At 41.1% G+C, this 19,304-nt stretch overlaps 1 protein-coding gene across 1 annotated transcript; it reads left to right on the top strand.

Annotated features, from left to right (window-relative positions):
- Window positions 1-6: 6 nt before the first annotated feature.
- LOC308511523 (DDB1- and CUL4-associated factor 8-like) lies at window positions 7-1,767 on the top strand (the record flags this gene model as incomplete). Its single annotated transcript, XM_081081549.1, has 1 exon — window positions 7-1,767. One exon carries the CDS (start codon window positions 7-9, stop codon window positions 1,765-1,767), a length of 1,761 nt encoding a protein of 586 aa, XP_080937675.1.
- Between the last annotated feature and the right edge of the window lie 17,537 nt (window positions 1,768-19,304).

The following is a 19,304-nucleotide window of genomic DNA, read 5'->3' as shown; positions in this document are numbered from 1 at the left end:
AGCATCATGTCTGCCTATGGGCGCGGCGCAGGGGGCTCCGGGGACCAGTCAGGGAGGGAGTCCCCGGTGCCAACATCCAGGGGCCTGCGTGGAAGGCCCCAGGCCCAGAGGGGCTGCAGAGTGAGCAGCCACGGAGGCGGCAGCGGGGACGCCGTCGCTCCCCTCCTGGCCAGCGCAGACCCCGAAAGTGACAGCATGGTCCCGGGGATCCAGGGAGCCAGAGCAGAAGCCACAGGCGAGTACTCTTACTCGGACCGCGAGCCCAGAGAGGAAGGGGCAGCGGCGGAGGAAGCGGAGGAAGCGGAGGGGGGCGAGGAGGCGGCCCAGGGGCGGCACAGCGCGCAGAGCGGTGGGGCCTGGCCTGCCCAGCGCGCGTCCCAGGGGGACAAGGCCCTGGAGAACTGGGTGTCCTCGGAGACCTCGGCCCTGCCCCGGCCGCGCTGGCAGGTGCTCACTGCGCTGCGCGATCGCCAGCTGGGCTCCAGCGCCCGCTTCGTGTATGAGGCCTGTGGGGCCCGCGCCTTTGTGCAGCGCTTCCGCCTGCAGTACGGGCTGGAGGGCCACAGCGGCTGCGTCAACACCGTGCACTTCCACCAGCGCGGCACCTGGCTGGCCAGCGGCAGTGACGACCTCACCGCGATCATCTGGGACTGGGCGCGCCGGCGCCCCGTCATGGCCTTTAACACGGGCCACAGAAATAACGTCTTTCAGGCCAAGTTCCTGCCCAACTGCGGCGACTCCACCCTGGCCACGTGTGCCCGCGACGGGCAGGTGCGCGTGGCACAGCTGCCCGCCATCTCGCTGAGCAGGGTTTCTAAGCGTGTGGCCCAGCACAGGGGGGCCTGCCACAAGGTGGCCCTGGTGCCAGACTCCCCTGTCAGGTTCCTCACGGCGGGGGAAGATGCGGTTGTCTTTGACATTGACCTCAGGCAGGACCACCCAGCTTCCAGAGTGGTGGTCACCAAAGAGAATGAGTCCAGGGTGGGCCTGTACGCAGTCTCTGTGAATCCTGCCAATATTTACCAGTTTGCTGTCGGGGGGAGGGACCAGTTTGTGAGAATTTATGACCAGAGGAAAATCGATGAGGCTGACAATAACGGGGTGCTCAAGAAGTTCTGCCCTCATCATCTGGTCCACTGTGAGTCCCAGTCATTCATCACCTGCCTGGTGTACAGCCACGACGGCACAGAGCTCCTGGTCAGCTACAACGACGAAGACATCTACCTCTTCCACTCCTCCCACCCGGATGGGGCCCAGTACGTGAAGCGATACAAGGGCCACAGAAATAATGCCACGGTCAAAGGTGTCAATTTCTATGGGCCCCGGAGTGAGTTTGTGGTGAGCGGCAGTGATTGCGGGCACATCTTCCTCTGGGAGAAGTCGTCCTGTCAGGTCGTTCAGTTCTTGGAGGGGGACAGGGCAGGGAACATCAACTGTCTTGAGCCCCATCCTTACCTGCCTGTGATGGCGACCAGTGGCCTAGACCACGATCCCAAGATCTGGGCACCCACAGCGAAAGCGGCCACCAAGCTTCTTGGCTTGAAGGACCTGGTTAAGAAGAACAAGCGGGATCGCGATGCAGACGGCTCGGGCCACAGCAACCCGATTCAAAATAACATGCTTTCGTTCCTCATGCATCACATCACACGCAGAAGTCATCCCCGTTCAGGGCGTCGCCCCAGGGCACCTCCTGAAGGGAGAGCCCCGGATGCAGAGTCAGATGAGTCTTCTCGTTCCTCAGATGCATCCGAGGAGGAAGAAAACTGAAACTGTCAGCGGAGCCGCCATCCTGAATGCCTGATTCCTGCTCCAGCTAGACGTCACCTCAGTAGGACTTTCAAGTTTGCAATTCACTTTAACTGTTATTTTTGCCGTTTGCCTTCTATGTTCCACCGTGAAAACCTCCTTTCATCTCTTGCCTGTAGTATCCTTTCTTCCTTTATGACGTGTTTCTTTCCTCGTTCCTTTTTCCTCACTCGGTGTCTTTGCTTCTCATTCCTATGTGAAAGTGTAAGCAGTTTATTCATGCCCTTTTCCTTTTGTTCTCTTATGTTTGACCTCTAAAGGTTCCTAACTCAGGAGGAAATTCTAATGGCCTCATGGAATCTATATTCTCATTTCTGACACTTCGAAAACTTACATGTTTTTTTTCATCTTTAGTAGGTAATATTAAGGTCCTCAGTTGAGCTAAGAATTCTAGAAATTTGTTTATTGTTTAAAAGTAAGTAGAAACTGCATACATAGAGGCATATGCACTTGTGCAAACACACGCAGACTCCCACCCACACAGAGTGACAAAGGGTGAGAGAGAAAAAAAGAAAATGAAAGAAAAGGTGGTTAGATAAATTCCTAGCAAGATATGTTGTCTGTCTAAAATTAATAACTCTGGGTTGTTCCCATTTTATGAACGCACATGTTACTATTGATTAAGCTGAGTAGAGGGGCTGGTAGAGATGAAATTTAATGAGAAGATATTGTTTACTCTGTACTTTGAATTCTCATGCATTTTCATGGCTGAGAACTTCCAAAGGGATTACTGTCCAAGAAGTTCTCTTGGGACAACCATCTCCTTCAAGGTACCAGACAATAATATAAGAATTCCTAATGTTTGAAAATATGTATTTGCAACTAATTTTAAGAATGAATTCATGTTTCAATAAAGAGTTGTGTTTATACTGACAGATAACTGTGTGATATCTTTGGAATAAATTTCTCATTAGACATCTGTGGTTGGCTCAAAATTCTCTTTGACTCTTTTCAAGAGGCTAAATTGCTTTTAAAAATGTTTTGTTCTAAGCCTTCTTTAATGTAAATGTGGGGCATACGATGTCCAACTACAGTTCAGTCATAATGTTTTTGTTTCATAAACATTTTTTGTGTGAGAGATGCAGAGGCCTCCTTTGCCCCAGCACCCCTGTGAAGGATAACACCCTTCTTTTCAGATGATTGTTGGTACAGAAGGATGTGATAAAACATCCTGTGGCCTAACAAAGGCTTTTCTTCAATAATGCTCCTTAAAATGCCTATTATCTCTGGCCCCTTGAGAGATGGTGGAGAAATTTATATAATGAGATAACACTTTAAAATGGAAAATTATTGACCCATAATTTCTCTTCACTAAGATTTAAAGTTAGGGACAACTTCTTGGGTATCTGGGGCCCGTGGGTAACTCCTCCCAAGTGTTTTGTCAGCAAAGGACCTTAAATGTGGGGGAGGGTATGTGGGTGGGAAGAGATCAATCAAAGAACTTGTATGCACCATTATAAACTTTTGAACAATAATAGATACAGAGGCAGAGCTGCCTCAAACAGATTGTCAAACTGCAGCGGGAAGGCCGGGGAGGGTTGGGGGACAGGAGGTAGGGGGGTAAGAGATCAACCAAAGGACTTGTATGCATGCATATAAGCATAACCAATGGACATTAGACACTGGGGGATAGGGGAGGCTAGGGGACTGTCTAGGGTGGGAGGGGGAAATGGACACATAGTAATACCCTTTGTATTTAAGCAATAAAAAAAAAGAACTTGTATGCATATATGCATAACCCATGGACACTGAAAATATGGTGGTAAGGCCTGGGGCAGGGGATAGGGGCAGGCTAGAAGGGGTCAATGGGGGAGAAAAGGGGACATATGTAATACTTTCAACAATAAAGTTTTTATTAAAATTATAAAAAAATACAATGAATCTAAACTAACACTGTGGTTTAGAACAGGACATAAGGAAAACAGAGTTCCCCTGGCTGGTTTGGCTCAGTAGATAAGAGCGTTGGCCTATGGACTGAAGGGTCCCAGGTTCGATTCTGGTCAAGGGCACATGCCTATGTTGCAGGCTCGATCCCCAGTGGGGGGCGTGCAGGAGGCAGCCAATCAATGATTCTCTCTCATCATTGATGTTTCTATCTCTCCCTCTCCCTTCCTCTCTAAAATCAATAAAAATATATATTTATTTTTTTAAAAAGGAAAACAGTTATAAACTAGGATCCCAAATTTGGGGCTATCCTGCACAATTGAGTGGGGGTGTAAACTAGGAACAGGATACACAAATTTAAAAAAAAAGAAAAAAAAAACACTTGGAATTTGCAGTGGCACTGGGTGGCAGTGAGAACAGTGGCAAGAGTGGATTACTACCCAGTTCTTTATTCACCTGCTTTTTGGAAGCACGTCAGTCACAGGGGGTTTGGGGGTTTGTACTCTGAACTGAAACCTTCTTCAGAGTTCCCTGCTTGGCTCTGAGATTCTTTGTGCAAAAAGAAGCACTTGTGGTGAGATTTGGAAGGCAAGTAGTATCCCTCTTTGATTTATGCTCAGAAAGAAGGGACAGAGGCACATTGGTACTCATCTGGTACTCATCTGAGGCAAGAGCCAGGCCCACAGCTACAGCAGCTCCCCCTGAGGTCTTTCATCTTCAGCAGCTCCATACAAAAGAGTCCCCCCCTTCTGCCCAGCACTCCAGTCCCCATGGTTGGAGGTTTGGAGGCTGCAAAAGGTCAGCATGTTTCCAGACTGTCCTCTCAGGTTCCATCTGTTCCTTACAGATTCCAGTCTTTCTCTGCTTCCCCACTTCTCATCCCTCTCTTCTCCCTGAATGCTATGCTGACCTCAGGCTCCAGCACCTGAAGCAAAGACAGAAGCCTCATGAAGGCTGCTTATGCGGATCCTGCAATCACATACCATCAGGTCCCTGTTACAATCCCCTTACACGCATATCACCTCCGGTGTTTCTGTTCCTCTGTTTGCACCCTGATGGAGGCAACCATCCCCACGTAGTTTAGATTGAGTAAGGCACCAGATTGCTTAGACAATTTGCCGTTTGGAAGAGTAAATTCCTCTTAAGAGGAACCTTTGACTTGATCAATATTAATGGACAGATGGATGAGTAGATATAGAGATAGATGGGTAGAGAGAGGTAGAGAGAGAATATGGAGTGAAATAACTCATTTGAAAAGTAAAATTATGATATTGGGTGAAAACCAAGCTGGTGGCATAGGTCCAGGAAAATGAAAGTAATGTTACCAGTTTAATTCACGTAAATATTGGTTCATTAGTATATGGGAGAGAGCAATAAATAATCACAACGGAGGAGACAAATGGCAGCGGTATAGACGGACTGTCCCGTGCCTTGTCCCAGAGCAGATAGGGTGAGCAGCTGAAACAAGTAACATCCAGCCTGAATTGGCAGAGGAAATTCAGCTGGGAGACTGTTTGCAGCCTGGAAAGGCAGAGGACTCCCGGAGAAAGGGGACTCTTGGAGTTTGCTGGATCAGGCTCCCCTAATCAGGCAGCCTCCACTGCTGCTGAAATCTCTCAGAGCTGCCAGCTCAGCCAGAGCGACCATGCAATCTTGAGTGGCTGTTATCGGAAGTGTATACATCCAGGGACCGTGCAACCACAGCACCCAGGGACTAGCTACGAACCTGGGAACACAGGATCTCAAGCAGCATGAATACATGGACTCAGAGGAGCCCTGTTCCTCCTCACGGAAAGGTCAAATTTCGCCTAGATAAAGGTACAGTTTGTAATTCAGGTTGGAGAGAGGAATGCACACAGGGAAGTCTGTGCCCCACAAAGTCCGCGGCCGTTGGGGCCAGCGTGATCCGTGAGTGTGGAAGGGGTCTCACAGGGCTGCTGGCAGAAGGGAACTCTAAAACTCAGCCCATAGCTGGACTGGGTGCAAAAAGGCAGCCTTGGATTTTGCCAGTGTGCCAGCTGCTTATTGCCAGGGGAGAGAGGAAGTGCGGAAGAGTCTTTGGGAGATTTGCGCACAGAGCTGGTTGGTGGAGTGTTGTGAGCTAGCGCACCTACGCAGGCTCTTTTTTTTTCTTTTCTCCTTAAATCGTTGCGTTTGATTATTAAACCTAATACATAGGATCGCCCAATTGGGGTCACTCACAGAGACTGCAGGGAAAGTTGTTTTTGTGGAACCTGGGACTCAGAGCGGGGAGTAATGATCAAGGAACCGGCTCTGGGGCAGTGGACTCTCCCAAACCAGTATTAAGTGCGATAGGGAAAACAAAAACTAAATACTGGCTAGAGCGGACTTATAGCCTCGGAGGTCAATTCAGAAACACTGCCACCCAGGGGCTGAACCACAAACTGACTCTTCTGTAGACACAAATAAAGGCAGTCTGGTAAACAAATACGGCCTGCTTTAAAATCAGGACTGTGGTTTACAACACGGAGGAACAGTGTATCGCAGGGAACTTCAACACTTTCCTGAATACCTGACAGGACTAAGGTGTGCCAAACAGAAGAGTAGAGGAAATGAAGGACCTTCACTACTACACTTATTTTTTTTCACCTTTTACTTAAGAAACTATTTTTTTCATTTTTCATCACCTGATTTTTCCTTTTTTATTTTTCTTAATTAAATATTTATTGTTTAGATTATTACAGTTGTTCCTCTTTTTTCCCCTCTTAGCTCCCCTCCACCGGGTTCCCACACCACCCTCTGCCTTTACCCCCCCCCCCCCACACACACACATCTTCTCAGATCACAATGGAAATCAACTACAATAAAAACAATCCAAAAAAATCAAACACATGGAGACTAAATAGCATGCTATTAAATAATGACTGGGTTACCAGAGAGATGAAAGAAGAAATAAAAAACATCATGGCAACAAAAAACAATGAAAACACAACAATCCAAAACCTATGGGACACATCGAAAGCAGTCTTGAGAGGGAAGTTCATAGCTCTATAAGCCTACTGCAGAAAAAAAACAAGAAACAATGATAATAAATTACCTAACCCTACAACTCAAAGAGTTAGAAAGAGAGCAATTAGAAAAGACAAGTGTAAGCAGAAGGAAGGAAATAATAAAGATCAGAGTGGAGATAGACGACATGGAGACCAAAAAAACAATACAAAAGATCAACAAAGCCAAGAGCTGGTTCTTTGAAAGGATAAACAAGATTGATGAACCTCTAGCCAGGTTCACCAAGAACAAAGAGAGAGGACCCAAATAAACAAAATCAGAAATGAAAGAGGAGAAATAACAACAGACCCCACACAAACACAAATGATTGTAAAAAAATACTATGAACAACTGTATTCCAACAAACTAGACAACCTGGAGAAAATAGACATATTCCTAGAAAAATACAACCTTCCAAAACGTAATCAGGAAGAATCTAAAAATCTCAATAGGCCAATAACTATGGAAGAAATTGAAGCAGTCATCAAAAAGCTTCCAGCAAACAAAAGCCCAGGGCCAGACGGCTTCACAGGGGAGTTTTACCAAACATTCAAGGAAGAACTAAAACCTATCCTCCTCAGAGTTTTCAAAAAAATTCAAGAGGAAGGAACACTTCTAAGCTCATTCTTTGAAGCCAGCATCACCCTTAAACCAAAACCAGATAAAGACAACACAATGAAAGAGAAATACAGGCCAATATCCCTCATGAACATAGATGCCAAAATCCTCAACAAAATCCTAGGAAATCGGATCCAGCAGTACATCCAAAAGATCATACACAATGACCAAGTAGGATTTATCCCAGGGATGCAAGGATGGTACAATATCTGCAAGTCAATAAACGTAATACATCACATAAACAAATTGAGAGAAAAAACCACATAGTCATATCAATTGATGCAAAAAAAGCATTTGACAAAATCCAGCACCTATTTTTGATAAAAACTCTCAGCAAAGTGGGAATAGAAGGATCATACCGCAACATAATAAAAGCCATATATGACAAACCCACAGCCAATATCATACTCAATGGGCAAAAACTAAAACCATTTCCCCTAAGAACAGGAACAAGACAGGGATTCCCACTTGCACCCCTCCTGTTCGACATAGTACTCGAAGTATTAGCCATTGCGATTAGACAAGAAGAAGAAATAAAAGGCATCCAAATTGGAAATGAAGAAGTAAAACTGACCTTATTTGCAGTCGACATGATATTGTACATAAAAATCCCTAAAGACTCCATAAAAAAACTATTAATCTTAATAAATGAATTCAGCAATGTAGCAGGATACAAAATTAATGTCAAGAAATCTATGGCATTTCTATAATGAACTTACAGAAAGAGAGCCTAAAAAAGCAATCCATTTACCATCACACCAAAAAAATTAAGATACCTAGGAATAAACTTAACTAAAGAGGTAAAAGACCTCTACTCGGAAAACTATAAGACAGTGATGGCAAACCTTTTGAGCTGGGCGTGTCAGCATTTTGAAAAAATCTAACTTAACTCTGGTGCCGTGTCACATATAGAAATTTTTTGATCTTTGCAACCATAGTAAAACAAAGATTTATATTTTTGATATTTATTTTATATATTTAAATGCCATTTAACAAGGAAAAATCAACCAAAAAAATGAGTTCGCGTGTCAGAGGTGTCATAGGTTCTCCACCACTGCTGTAGGACGTTGAAAAAAGAGATAGAGGAAGACATAAACAGATGGAAGAACATACCATGTTCATGGATTGGTAGAATCATTAAAATGTCCATATTACCCAAAGCAATCTATAAGTTCAACGCACTTCCCATTAAAATTCCAATGATATATTTCACAGACCTAGAACCAATTCTCCAAAAATTCACCTGGAATAAAAAAAGACCCCGAATAGCTGCAGTGATCCTGAGAAAGAAGAGCAAGGTAGGTGGGATCTCAATACCAGGTATCAAGCTGTATTACAAAGCCACTGTTCTCAAAACTGCCTGGTACTGGCACAAGAACATAAAGATCAATGGAATAGAATAGAGAACCCAGAAATCGACCCAAACCAATATGCTCAATTAATATTTGACAAAGGAGACAAGAACATACAATGGAGTCAAGACAGTCTCTTTAATAAATGGTGCTGGGAAAATTGGACAGATACATGCAAAAAAAATGAAACTAGACCACCAACTTACACCATACACAAAAATAAACTCAAAATGGATAAAGGACTTAAATATAAGACGGGAAACCATAAAAATACTAGAGGAAGCCAAAGGCAACAAAATCTCAGACTTATGCCTAAGCAATTTCTTCACTGATACATCTCCTAGGGCATTGGAAACTAATGAGAAAATAAATGAATGGGACTACATCAAAATAAAAATCTTCTGCACAGCAAAAGAAACCATCAACAAAACAACAAGAAAGCCCACTGCATGGGAGAACATATTTGCCAATGTTATCACTGATAAGGGTTTAATCTCCAACATTTATAGGGAACTCATACAACTTAACAAAAGGAAGATAAACAATCCAATCAAAAAATGGTCAAAGGACCTAAATAGACACTTTTCAAAAGAGGACATTCAGAAAGCCAAGAGACATATGAAAACATGCTCAAAGTCACTAATCATCCGAGAGATGCAAATCAAATCTCACACCTGTCAGAATGGCTATCATCAACAAATCGAAAAAACGACAAGTGCTGGAGAGGATGCAGAGGAAAAGGAACACTCGTGCACTGCTGGTGGGAATGCATACTGGTGCAGCTACTATGGAAGACAGTATGGAGTTTCCTCAAAAAGTTAAAAATGAAACTCCCATTTGACCCACTGATCCCACTGCTAGGAATATATCCCAAGAAAACAGAAACACCAATCAGAAAGGATATATGCATCCCTATGTTCATAGCAGCACAATTTACCATAGCTAAGATTTGGAAAAAACCTAAGTGCCCATCAACAGATGAATGGATTAGAAAACTGTGGTACATCTACACAATGGAATACTATGCTGCTGTAAAAAAGAAGAAATTCTTACCATTTGCAACAGCATGGATGGAACTGGAGAGCATTATGTTAAGTGAAATAAGCCAGTCAGTGAAAGAAAAATACCACATGATCTCACTCATTTATGGATAATAAAGACCATTATAAACTGGTGAACAAAAATAGATTCAGAGGCAGAGCAGCATTAAACAGATTGTCAAACTACAGCAGGAAGGCTGGGGAGGGTTGGGAGGGTAAGAGATCAACCGAAGGACTTGTATGCATGCATATAAGCATAACCAATGGACGCATGACACCGGGGGGGGGTGTAGGGGGGCTGAGGGAAGGTCAAGGGGAGAAAAAGGAGACAAATGTATTACTCTTTGTAATATTTTAAGCAATGAAAATAGAAAAATAAATAAATATCACAACCAACTGGCCATGAGATGGTGGGCAAAGTTAACAATTCTATGACATAAGCAGGCAAAATTTCAAATTTAATTTTTCAACACCAATTATTTTCATTCCACAATGGAATATCTACAGGACAGTTCTGTGTAGACCTTCATGACCTTTATGTAATATTATAATTGTGTCCTAATCATGCACAGATTTTAACGGCATAGAGTTGTGACAGATGCCAAACTATACTTTTAAAAAAGACATCTTCTGGCAGCCATTCCTTAAAAGGACAGGTGTGGAAAAGATCACAGATGGAAAAAAACAACAACAACATATAAAGGAGCCTAATTGCTAAATGGCAGGCCAAAAAACTTGTAGTGAGTTCTATTTGTCCAGCAGTGACTTTCAGCATTTCTCTTTCAACCATGTGAGCCAAAAGCATAATACAAGAAATTTACAACAGACTAGACCTTACCCAACCTGTGATCAACATCTGTTAACTTCACTAACTTAATTTGCCCTGACTTCAGTATCTTCCATAGTAAAATGAGAAGTTTAGATTTTTAGATTTCATTCCCAGAGCCTTATGGAGCACTTAATACCTACTTCTTTAGTGCACAAGGAGTTCAGAGATGAGTGTATGAGAAGGAACTGACTACACTGGTCTCAAGCTGTGTTTTGGGGAGAATTAAGGAATTTGGGATGTTTCCACTGTGAGAGGGCTGGGAAGTTTCCTATCCTGTTGTTTTATGCAAAGTACAATGTGTATTTCTCTCCCCACCAAAAAAACTTTGGCAGTCTCTTTATGTCTAACCCCATTATATCAGCAAACATCCATGGAAATTAGGTACACGTATACTAGCAAATATATTCAAATGTAATCTATATATATATATAATAGCCTAGCAGGGGTGGGCAACCCCTGGCACGCGTGCCAAACATGGCACACCAGTAACTTTTGCTGGCACACGAAACCCTCCCTTATAATCTTCCATTTACAATTTTTTTTCTTAATATCGACTTTTTTATTTTTCAAATAAATTCAGTGTAGGTGCATCTTAGATAAATAAATACTTTTACATAACAAGTTATCTTAAAGACCATAGACATGGATTGACGAGAGAGGGGAAGAGCAATTTCTATGCCTCTGCCTTAACTCTCCCTGCCTTCCTAGATCTGACCAGTGTTTTGGTTTCATCCACATATGCTTGTGAATCTTTGTTCTCAGTGATGAATTTTGTTAAGTCTCATAATAGGAGTAGCCTGGTAGATGAAAGTAGTAGCTCATGCATATCTCTGAAGGTCATGAAATATAAACCTGATATAAAATCTCTGTCATCGGTGATGCAACAGCAAAAGTCCCACTGATAATATCAAAGGGAGTCATAAAGTTTTCTGTCGGACTATCAGTGTACATGTATACATTAAAAAATAAATGTATTTTTCATCATCATATACTGTGCTTCTGTCGCTCGAATGAATTTTATTATTTTTTCAAGATTCTTCACATATGTACACCTTAAGGGATATCAAGTAGGTGTAACATGTTCTCAAAAAATTAGGGTTGGCACGTAGAAGAATTTTGAGTCAGAGATTTTGCTGGTTTTGGCACGCACTCTCAAAAAGGTTGCCCACCCCTGCTTTTGGGGATGTTGATTTAAGCTGTTTATTAAGAAACAAAACTCAGTAATAACTTTTGACCATCCCCCTTTTCCTGACCAAGAGATTCAGACAGAGAAACCTGATTTAGTTTGGAGAGTTTAGGATGTCCCCTTAGCCCAATTTGTGTTAAGTATGGTAAAGAAGAGGGCTTCAGGCAGATGCCTGTTAGCTGGATACCCGCTGTGTCCCACTGTGTCTGAGTCTCCTAGCAAGGATTTGCCTGCCATGTGTGTCTTACTGCTCCTTAACTACCTGAAGGTCACCCATTCTCACTTCTGAAATCTAATGTCTTTGAAATTTTTATGCCGATGTGAATTCCTCATGCACATTTATTAAACTTTGATTTTTCTCCTGTTCATCTGTTACTTTTAGTTTGGTTATTAGCCCAACCTAGAAGAATTTAAAAGGAGGGAGGTAAGGAATCAAAGCTTTTTTTGCCCACACAGAAGCATTCCCAATTAACATTAAGAACACACAAAAGCCCTGATCAGTTTGGCTCCGTGGATAGAGCATCGGGCCATGGACTGTAAGGTCCCAGGTTCGATTCCAGTTGAGAGCATGTACTTTGGTTGCAGGCTTGATCCCCAGTAGGGGGCATGCAGGGGGCAGAGGATCAATGTTTCTCTCACATCAATATTTCTAACTCTCTATCCCTCGCCCTTCCTCTCTGTAAAAAATCAATATAAATATATATATTTTAAAAAGAACAAATGAGAATGTGCACTAGAAGCACTACGTTCAAATTAAAGTTGTTCAGGAGATCCCAGCAAATGCAGGAAGTGATGGAGAAGTAAGAGGTATGATGAGTGAAAAATACATTTAAGGGTAACTGGTTGTCAATGATATGATAAGACATATGGACAATCTGAGAGCATCTCATTAATAAGGACTAATTAAAATGAGAATTGGACAAAGTAACCATTTACAAAAAGCTCATGTGCGATTACTGCACTAAAACTTAAGAACAGTGACTTACTGGGTTTGCTCTAATATAGCAACTGCTGTAGGTTGGCTTCTGATTTCAGTTGGCAGTTTCAGCCTTTAATATTGAGCCCATTAGACCCCCTCAGTACTTTAAAACATGTCTGTGCTCATTTTGAAATTAAAGGAACTGTTTGCTGATTTTTTCTTTTTTATATATTTTTATTAATTTCAAAGAGGAAAGGAGAGGAAAGAGAGATAGAAACATCAATGATAAGAGAGAATCATTGATCGGCTGCCTCTTGCATGCCCCACACTGGGGATCAAGACCGCAACCCGGGCATATGCCCTTGACTGGAATTGAACCTGGGACCCTTCAGTCCGCAGGCCAGCGCTCTCTCCACTGGCACAAACCAGCTAGGGCAGATTTTTTTCTTTATACACCATTCTGGACTATGTTGGGATATTTGTTTTATCATGTCAAGGCATCTAATTCTCATTACAGAGGTTTTTCAGGTTTTAGAAACTGGATTTCTGAAAGAGTATGAAAGTATGCCTCACCTCTATGGTGCTCTGAGGAAGCATCTTCCCTGATAACCCTATGATGGGCCTAGATTTGTATTATACTGAAGTTGTGAGCATTTTCCTTGTATATACATAGGTATGATCAACAGAAAATTTTTCCTTTCAATACTCACCTGACAATATGTTTTTATTGATTTTAGAGAGAAAGAAAGGGGAGAGAGAGAGAGAGAGAGAGAGAGAGAGAGAGAGAGAGAGAGAGAAACATGATGTGAGAAACACCAATCAGTTGCCTCCTGTATGCTTCCACAATCTAGGTATGTGCCCTGCCTGCCTGGGAATCAAACCAGCAAACTTTTGGTGAAGAGGATGATGTTCCAAACAACTGAGCCACCCAACCAGGGCAACAGAAAACTTATGAGCATTTGGTGGTAAGTGCAAATTCCAGATTAGAAGACCTTAAATGAAATTGACCTGATTTCCACAGAAATCATGGATGTTGTAATAATGTCTATTATCTAGTTCACACAGGAGCACCTCCTTTATCTCCAGTGAAGTGAGGTTTTGCCACACATCTTTATTATCCACTTCCATGCCACATCTGGATTTCAAATAAAATGTCAGTAATGTGATGGCCAAGGCAAATTTCTTTAGTTACAATTTTATTTTACAAATCTATGTTCCTTGAAAAAATTATATATCCCTAAGAAGTTTATTTTCTTACTTTCTGAGAAAATGAGATTCAATTATCTTCTCTTTTCAAATCTACAAAACTGCCTCCCCCATGAGTCTGAACTGGTGGCCTTACCTCATATTTTACAAGCCAGAATGTCAAAGCAATAACAACAGGCTCCCCACGCCTATCTTCCCACCACCAAACCTGTGAATTTTCTTGACCGAATTCATACCATCTGGTCTAATTCTAGGAAAGGGCATTCTTCCACTGGTTTCTAGATCATACCTCCTCAAGGGCTTGAATCCTGGTATTTTCCTCAATTTCCTACATAATTTCTTTCTTTCACACACCTAGATGTTTACTGTCTATATATATATATATATATATATATATATATATATATATATATATATATTTCTAATATCCTTTATCTTAAAAATAGTTCAGGCAGCCTGGCTCAGTGGTGCAGCATCAACCTATGAATCAGTAGGTCACAGTTTTATTCCCAGTTGGGGTACATTCTCAGGTTGCAGGCTCGATCCCTAGTGTAGGACGTGCAGGAGGCGGCCAATCAATGATTCTGTCTCATCGTTGATGTTTCTCTCCCTCTCCCTTCCTCTCTTAAATCAATAAAAAATATATTTTTTTAAAAAAATAAGTATAACAATGACCCCTTAATTCTACATCTCACTCCAGCTGTCACTCCTTCTTTCTTTTCCTCTTCATAGCCAAACTTCTGAAAAGACTTGCCTACACTCACCATTTCACTTGCTCTCCTCCTAAAAACCCCTTCAATCAATGCAAATCAGGCTCAACTCTACCTCTGCTCTAAGGATGTCCATACAATTTTACTTACTGCAGAGAAAAGTTCCCTGTTAAATGATCAGTGCTTTAAAGAAAGCAGCTATGCAAGAATATTTTGTACTGTTCCTAAATACTAAGAACTTCACAGTTTAGTTTGATGTAATGTGTCCCTTAAGATTTTTTTTCTTTTAAGAATTTACTAAATGTTTTCCTTTAAAATTTCATCTTTATTTCAATTTACACTTTTTATTGAACTTTTATTGGAAGCCACTTTCCAAAAGCACATCATTGAGCAAAATAGAGAAATGAAAGAACATTTTCAAAAGGTCACAAATAATGAAAGTTACTCAGCATGAATCACAAAACAAGCAGAGACTTCAAAAACCAAGGGAACTGAATGATTTCTACTGACATGATAAACATTACCATGGATTTTTGAAACTTAATGCATTTTTAATATTTTGAAATAATTTTAGATTTATAGAAAAGTTCCAAAGGTAATACAGAGAATTTCCACATAACCCTGATTCAACTTTCCCTAATGTTAATATCTTACTTTACATTGGTATGTTTGTTTGTTTATATATTTGTTTGTTTATGTATTTATACCAGGATAGATTGATGAATAGTTATCTCATTCTTTTTAAATATATTTTATTGATTTTTTTTATAGAGAGGAAGGGAGAGGGATAGAGAGTTAGAAACATCAATGAGAGAAACATTGATCAGCTGCCTCCTACACACCCCCTACTGGGGATGTGCCCACAACCAAGGTACATGCCCTTGACCGGAATTGAACCTGAAACCTTTCAGTCCACAGGCCCACACTCTATTCACTGAGCCAAACCGGTTAGGGCAGTTATCTAATTCTTTAGGTTGTATGTAATGCCACATTGTTCAAGAGGGCTGGTGAAATTGTTCCAGCTTTGGTCATTGGGAACTCAGTTTTCATGTGTCCCTTTGATATACTTTCATCCCACTTCCTTACTATCTGGAACTGCAAGATGCTCAGGGTTTATCTTGTAAATTCTCTGGCCCAACACTAGAATCACACATTTCTCCAAGGATCCCTGTTTCCTTTTATTGGAGAATAGTATGAGAAACCAATAGCTGGGTGCTGGGGGTACTCATTACTACTGGGGTGTCATTCTTCCCAGGGCTTCTCAGTGGACAGAGCTATGAAATATACATCAGTATACTAACCCATGTATACACCCATATATATCATTATTCCTGCCTCTATCTATCTGTCTATCATCTATCTATCTATCTATCTATCTATCTATCTATCTATCTATCATGTTAACCTAATTGTGAATTAATACTGGTATTTCCCATTCTAATTTAGTACATCAGGGTTCATCTATACTTCCCTCCCTGCTTACCTATAATTTCCCTCTCTGACAATAAAAAACCTGGTTCTCACTATCCATCATCCATTTTTCTATTTACTCTAGCCAAGACATATATGTAAAGCCAGTTGTGAATTATTACTTGACCTGAATCCTCGTGAGAAACAAATTTTCCAAGAGTACTCTTTTTACTGGTACACACATTTTGTTCTGCCTTTACCCTTACGGTTGCCCTTCAAAACAGAATTTGACAAAGTTATTTAGTCAGCTTTTTCTCCCACCTGCTTCAGTGAAGTTATGTCATACATTTGTAATAGACTTAGATTCATTTGTCATAGTGTGTATTTGATTCTGAGATCCCCTGACATCCTGGTTAAATTTTTTTTAGTTTGCATATATTAAAGCTCATTATTTTTGATGTATAACTCCATGAATTTTGACAGATGCACTGATTCATGTATCCACCACTCCAGAACCATACAGAGTAGTTCCATCACCCTAAAATTCTGCAAACATTTTTATTTTTGAGAAAGAACTCTTATAGGAAGCATGTGGAACAAAATCATCCTCCCACCTCCAAATATTTAGTTCTACGTGTTGATGTTAAAGAAAGTTTATTTCCACATTTCTAAAAACATCTAAATAATTGTAGTTACCCTTATTCACTCAAAATTCATAATTGCAACCTTTTAAAAATGTTCATGCATGTGACTATCAATTATCACTTATTAACCTTAAGAGGTTAACACCTGAGACCAAAATCTTGACCATTAGAGAGTGGCTCACTGCAGAAAAAATAGGCTTCCCTATGTGATCCAAGATTTTAATAGTTATCTATTATGGGTTTTAATCCTTCACAGTGTTGGAAGATAGTCCCTAGAATATCAGGGTCATTATAACTTTTTACCAGAGTAATCAAAAGAACCAATAATTCAAGCTAAGGTATGCTTTCAATTTGAGATTCATAAGTGTGGGGACTAAAAATATTAATAGTTCCCCCCCCCACCTTCTAAGTTCTTCTACACTGGACTAATGACCAAATTAACAGAGACTGATTAACAGGAGAAAATCAAAGCTTATTACATCTACATGGGGCATTCACATAGGTGTGAAAATTCCCAAGACAGTGAAGCAACACTGGCATCTAAAACATTTTGGACAAGAGGAGAACGGGGAGAGGAAATGGGTTATTAGATATTAGAAGTGAGAATGGTTGATTTTCAGGTAGCTGAGGAAGAGGGGAACACCCATGGCAGGCAAATCTTTGCTAGGTCACTCAGAAACAATGGGACACAAGCTATATCTATCTAACAGGCACCTGCATGCAGCCCTGCTGTTTACCATACTTAATTCAAAATAAGGCAAGAGGACATCCTAAACTCTCGATCCTGAAGCACATTTCTCTGCCTGAATCTGTTTGGCAGGAGAGGGGTTAGGGCCAAAGGTTCTTTCTGAGTCCTTTGTGATTAATAAACAGCTTAAAATCAATATCCCCAAAAGCAGCTTCAGGGTGGTCCCTTCAACCTTGCCTTTAAAACTTTATTACTTAAAGTTTCACATTCCAGAAGCTAACTTGTTAGATTGCTCCATATTTCATTGATCTAATCAGTCAGTCCTAAGAATAAGTCAGTTCGGTTCAACTGTTGAGTTCAATTGTTGAGTTTCTTTTGCTGAAATGAAGGCAGGCAGTGACTACCTGATAGTCTCCTGGTTTGCAGGTGAATGTCCAATGATGTCATCAGGTGCTCAGGAAAATTCTACATGGCTTACATAGCATAAGCCAGTCTCTGAGATTGTTTCAGAATGAGCTGTAGTGATGATTTCTCAAGTTCACCTCATGTCATTTAGCTGCAATTTACAATTGCAAGGCTCAGGGGGGAAAATGTTTTAGTTCCCAACTCAAAGAACTGGAGAAAAATTAAACATTAGTTTGAAGAATTATAACCAAATATTTAAAGATACTAGAAAAATTCAGGATCCATTCACATTTAGAGGTAAAAAACAAAACCTGAAAGACAATGAACTGGATTCTAATATCTACAACTGCATATTACAGATTCTCTGGAAACACAATTTCTCTCCCTAAAACCACCCTCATTTTTTAAAAAAAATATAGTCAAAATAAGACTATTTACTGCATAAATCTAGTTTCAATAAATTGACTTGATTATTCACATAAATACAAGAATAGCAATTGATCATATAGGCTTTCTTAAATCTGCTTTGCTGAATCTCATAAGGAATCTCCACATTGAACTTTAATTAGCTTCTCAGGGCAAAGAAGTCGAGCTACAGAGCTGCCATCAGGATTTTCCTGCAATACCAATAGGTTTGGGTAAATTCCTGAAGTTCTTGAGATGCTTTCTTTGCTATCTCCCACGAAAGCAATTTTTGTTCCTTACCTGGAAAGCTACTGTGAACCATGAAAATAAGCAAGAATACCAGGCTGTTTTCCCAAGGAGCTTATATCAACTTCCAAAATCCATCTTAATTTCTTAAAGCTTTCTGGTGACATCCAGAGTTGATGCATGTTTCTCTCAAACATGACATTCCAAAGTCTTGTTTAATAAAACCAGTTTCCAACTGTATCCTGATATAAAAAGAATAGATTCTTATTGATTTCATACAAACAACAACATTGCCATGAAAATAATAATACTCAATAAGTGTTTCTAAATTATGGAGGAATCAGGTAGGGAGAAGACATAAATGCTTCAATATTGCTTACAAAGGTATAATTTACCAAATTGCTCTAAGAAAAACAAGTTTACTTATATCTGGAAAACAAAAAAATATTTAAAAAATTAGACTAGAAAAATGGCGGCAGGGTAAGTGGATGCTGCACAGAATGCTCCCAGGAAAAAACTGGCATTACAACTAAAATACAAAAAAACTTCCTGAATAATCAATGGAAGATTCACTGGAGAGAACCCCGATACCTGAGGACTGAAAGTGGAGAACACATAGAGGCTCATAGGAGGGATAGAGGTGAGGAAGGGCTTGCCAGGCACCCAAAGACAGCAACTGAAGTTCTAGAAAGATCTCAGCTGTGGAATATTGCCACTGAGAACTCTGGGATCTAATCCCCAAGCTGGGTCCCCCAGCAGAGAGCACCAGAGAAGGGTAGCCACATAACATCTGGCTGTGAAAAGCAGTGGGGTTGCTCCCTGCCAGGGAGCAATGGCTGGAAATTCAGGCACCCTCTTAAAGGGCTAACACACAAAATGCCCTGTGGAGCCACCCACCTTGTGCTTCAGCAGAGGGAGGGCAGAGTAGACTGGAGCTGTGTGAGCAG

Source organism: Myotis nattereri (assembly GCF_964212035.1).
Source record: "Myotis nattereri genome assembly, chromosome: X".
NCBI classification, from domain to species: Eukaryota; Metazoa; Chordata; class Mammalia; order Chiroptera; family Vespertilionidae; genus Myotis; species Myotis nattereri.
Note: the sequence above shows the minus strand (reverse complement) of the source record. Positions and strands in the feature narration are given on the sequence as shown.